This window comes from Rosa chinensis, chromosome 6, assembly GCF_002994745.2.
Source record: "Rosa chinensis cultivar Old Blush chromosome 6, RchiOBHm-V2, whole genome shotgun sequence".
NCBI lineage: Eukaryota > Viridiplantae > Streptophyta > Magnoliopsida > Rosales > Rosaceae > Rosa > Rosa chinensis.
In genome coordinates this window covers 34620874-34623230 of record NC_037093.1, presented here as the reverse complement: position 1 = coordinate 34623230, position 2357 = coordinate 34620874, and the positions used below count along the sequence as shown (strand labels likewise).

General features: G+C 38.6%; 1 protein-coding gene across 1 annotated transcript; it reads right to left on the bottom strand.

The window, feature by feature from the left end:
- Positions 1-1594, bottom strand: LOC112172445. Its single transcript, XM_024309788.2, has 2 exons — positions 1122-1594; positions 1-342 (listed from the first exon to the last, which is right to left on the bottom strand). The coding sequence occupies exons 1-2, from the start codon at positions 1446-1448 to the stop codon at positions 130-132; spliced, it is 540 nt and encodes a 179-aa protein (XP_024165556.1). The 5' UTR covers positions 1449-1594; the 3' UTR covers positions 1-129.
- Positions 1595-2357: the final 763 nt, after the last annotated feature.

The window sequence follows — 2357 nt, the reverse complement described above, 5'->3', positions numbered from 1 at the left end:
TTAACCAAAAACCACTCAGCAGATACTTTCAGATTAAAATTCAGTGATCACGAGTCATTGTTTTAACAAAATTTGCGAATAAACAGAGAAACTAACAGGCCTTAGAGGTAAAAGCATCAATGTCACCTTTCACCAACCAATTTTTTTCAGGAAATCCCTGGTTCTCTTCCTCATTCGTGTAAAAACTATTACCACAAGAGCAAGGATCCAAGGAGGGAAGTTCCCCCCAAAAAAATTAAATTTTTGGATGAACTGTGGAGGATCCTTCATAACCAATGTTATCAGGATAGTCATAACAGCTACTCCAAGCAAGATCTTCGTCACTGGTTTGATCAAGGAATCCTGCAGAGAAAGCAGACATGCAAGTATGCATTAGCCAAACTATACCAAAAGAATATCATGTGTAACGCAAATGTTCATCTCTCTACAAAGCAACGCAAGTCAAAGAGATCTGTGGCATAAAATACAGGCCAACATACAGCCTATTCCCTTTCTTAAGAGAAACACATATTATTTCTCTTTTAGCAGCTCGTGGTCTGAAGAAAATTCGAGGCTGGAAACAGAGAAGATACAGGAAAGGTAACAAATTCAGTAAATTCTGTCCGCCTGCTCATCAAGTGAAAAAATGGACTTAAATCCAATGGAATGATCTAATGACCCAATAGCGGCATTGCTGTGCTATAACAATGTTCCCTAAAACACAACCGAGTGCACTATTGCACTTGCGCAGTTGGCCACCATAAACATTAAGTGCCAATACTTGACGCCAAACAACAACTAGCCCTCAAAAGCTTAAAGTACTAGTAACTCGACAATCTAATGATCTACAGGAAGCTAACACCAGCATCCAGTCCTAGAGTGGGGATGGGGTTGCAAACAGTATAGACCCAGTTAGAGTTGGAAAATTTGGACCTAGGACTATCCATTCGCTTTGTTTTGGCCAATGGGTACACCAATATCTTAAGCTACTACGACATGGACATTGAGCAAGCAGCCATTACAGCAATAATGGGAAATCCAAAATGGACAATGAGCTGTAGTAATATGTAGTACTGAATCAAAACCAAAGACATCCATGTTGTTCATAAAGTAAATGCAGAGTTGATTGGAAACTCAGATACCTTGGGCTCGCCGTCGATGTAAACCTCGGATCCGTCTCTATAGGGCAGCCTAGAGCGTCCGTTGCGGGGGTCAAAGCGGATGGGGACGCCGCGACCCGACTGGGGATTGAAGGCGTAAAGGGATTTGAAGCCGTATTTGTCGAGAATGTCTTGAACCTCCAACTGGTTCTGGTCCCAACCCCCGAGGCACGACTTGAACGAGTCGATCGGACCTTTGCCTTGTCGGTACAGCCGGACCTCTACTTCTGGAACCTTCATCCTCGCTTTGGGTTGCGGAGGAGGATTCGAACCATCGGATATCGGACCCATTTCCTCGATTTCGTCCATTTCACCTCGACCTGTGTTGGGTTTTGGATTTTGATCCTAATTCTGTTTTTTGTATTGGTATTATATGCAGCTGCCTTGCTTTCGTGTTTTGACTTTCGTTGCCTGCTCTGCCTATAAAACACGTTGCTCGAAGAAACTCTTAATACATATATTGATTTTTCTTCTTCTTTTAAATGAGTTGATTGTAGATCCATTAAAATGTGAACTCAATTTTTGCACGCTACGATAAGATTGAGCTATTGTCAAGATGATTGTAAAGTAACCTACCTATTGTTAATATAGATATTAGTTTTCAAGTAACTAATAATCTGACACTACTAGAACCAAAACAATAGAAGTATTTATTTGTAATCTCATGGGACCATCTTACGAAGAGGGGGTATCTCAGGGATGCTTATAAACACTTCCATCCCCTCCTCAACTGGTTGCATCTCCTCACCAATATTAGGCTTGACCAAAGCCATCTCAAAAGTTTTAGAGGCCCTGTGTGAGATGAATATGACCCTCTTTACACCACTATACATTAATATATCATTGAAAATTTTTTGTATATAAATACAAAATTAATTACTTTAGTTTTTTTTTTTGGCCCTCTTATCTTATATTATTATTCCACTTTTTTTTTTTTTGAATAAAAATTCCACTTCTTTAAAAACAAAAAAAATTAGAGAGAGGGAGTACTAAAGCTTGTTAACAAAAATCCATTTAACGAAGATAAAATTACAGCTCAATCATGAATTATGAATTATTAACGAAGATAAATACAATACTATCCAAAAGACATAAATAAATGAAACAAGGATCAAGGATAAATGTAATATCTATTAGAACAAGAAAATGGAGGCAGAAAAAGGGGTCAAAAAAAAAATTTAACAAAAAGCAAATCAACTGCAATGAGTAAAAAGCGCC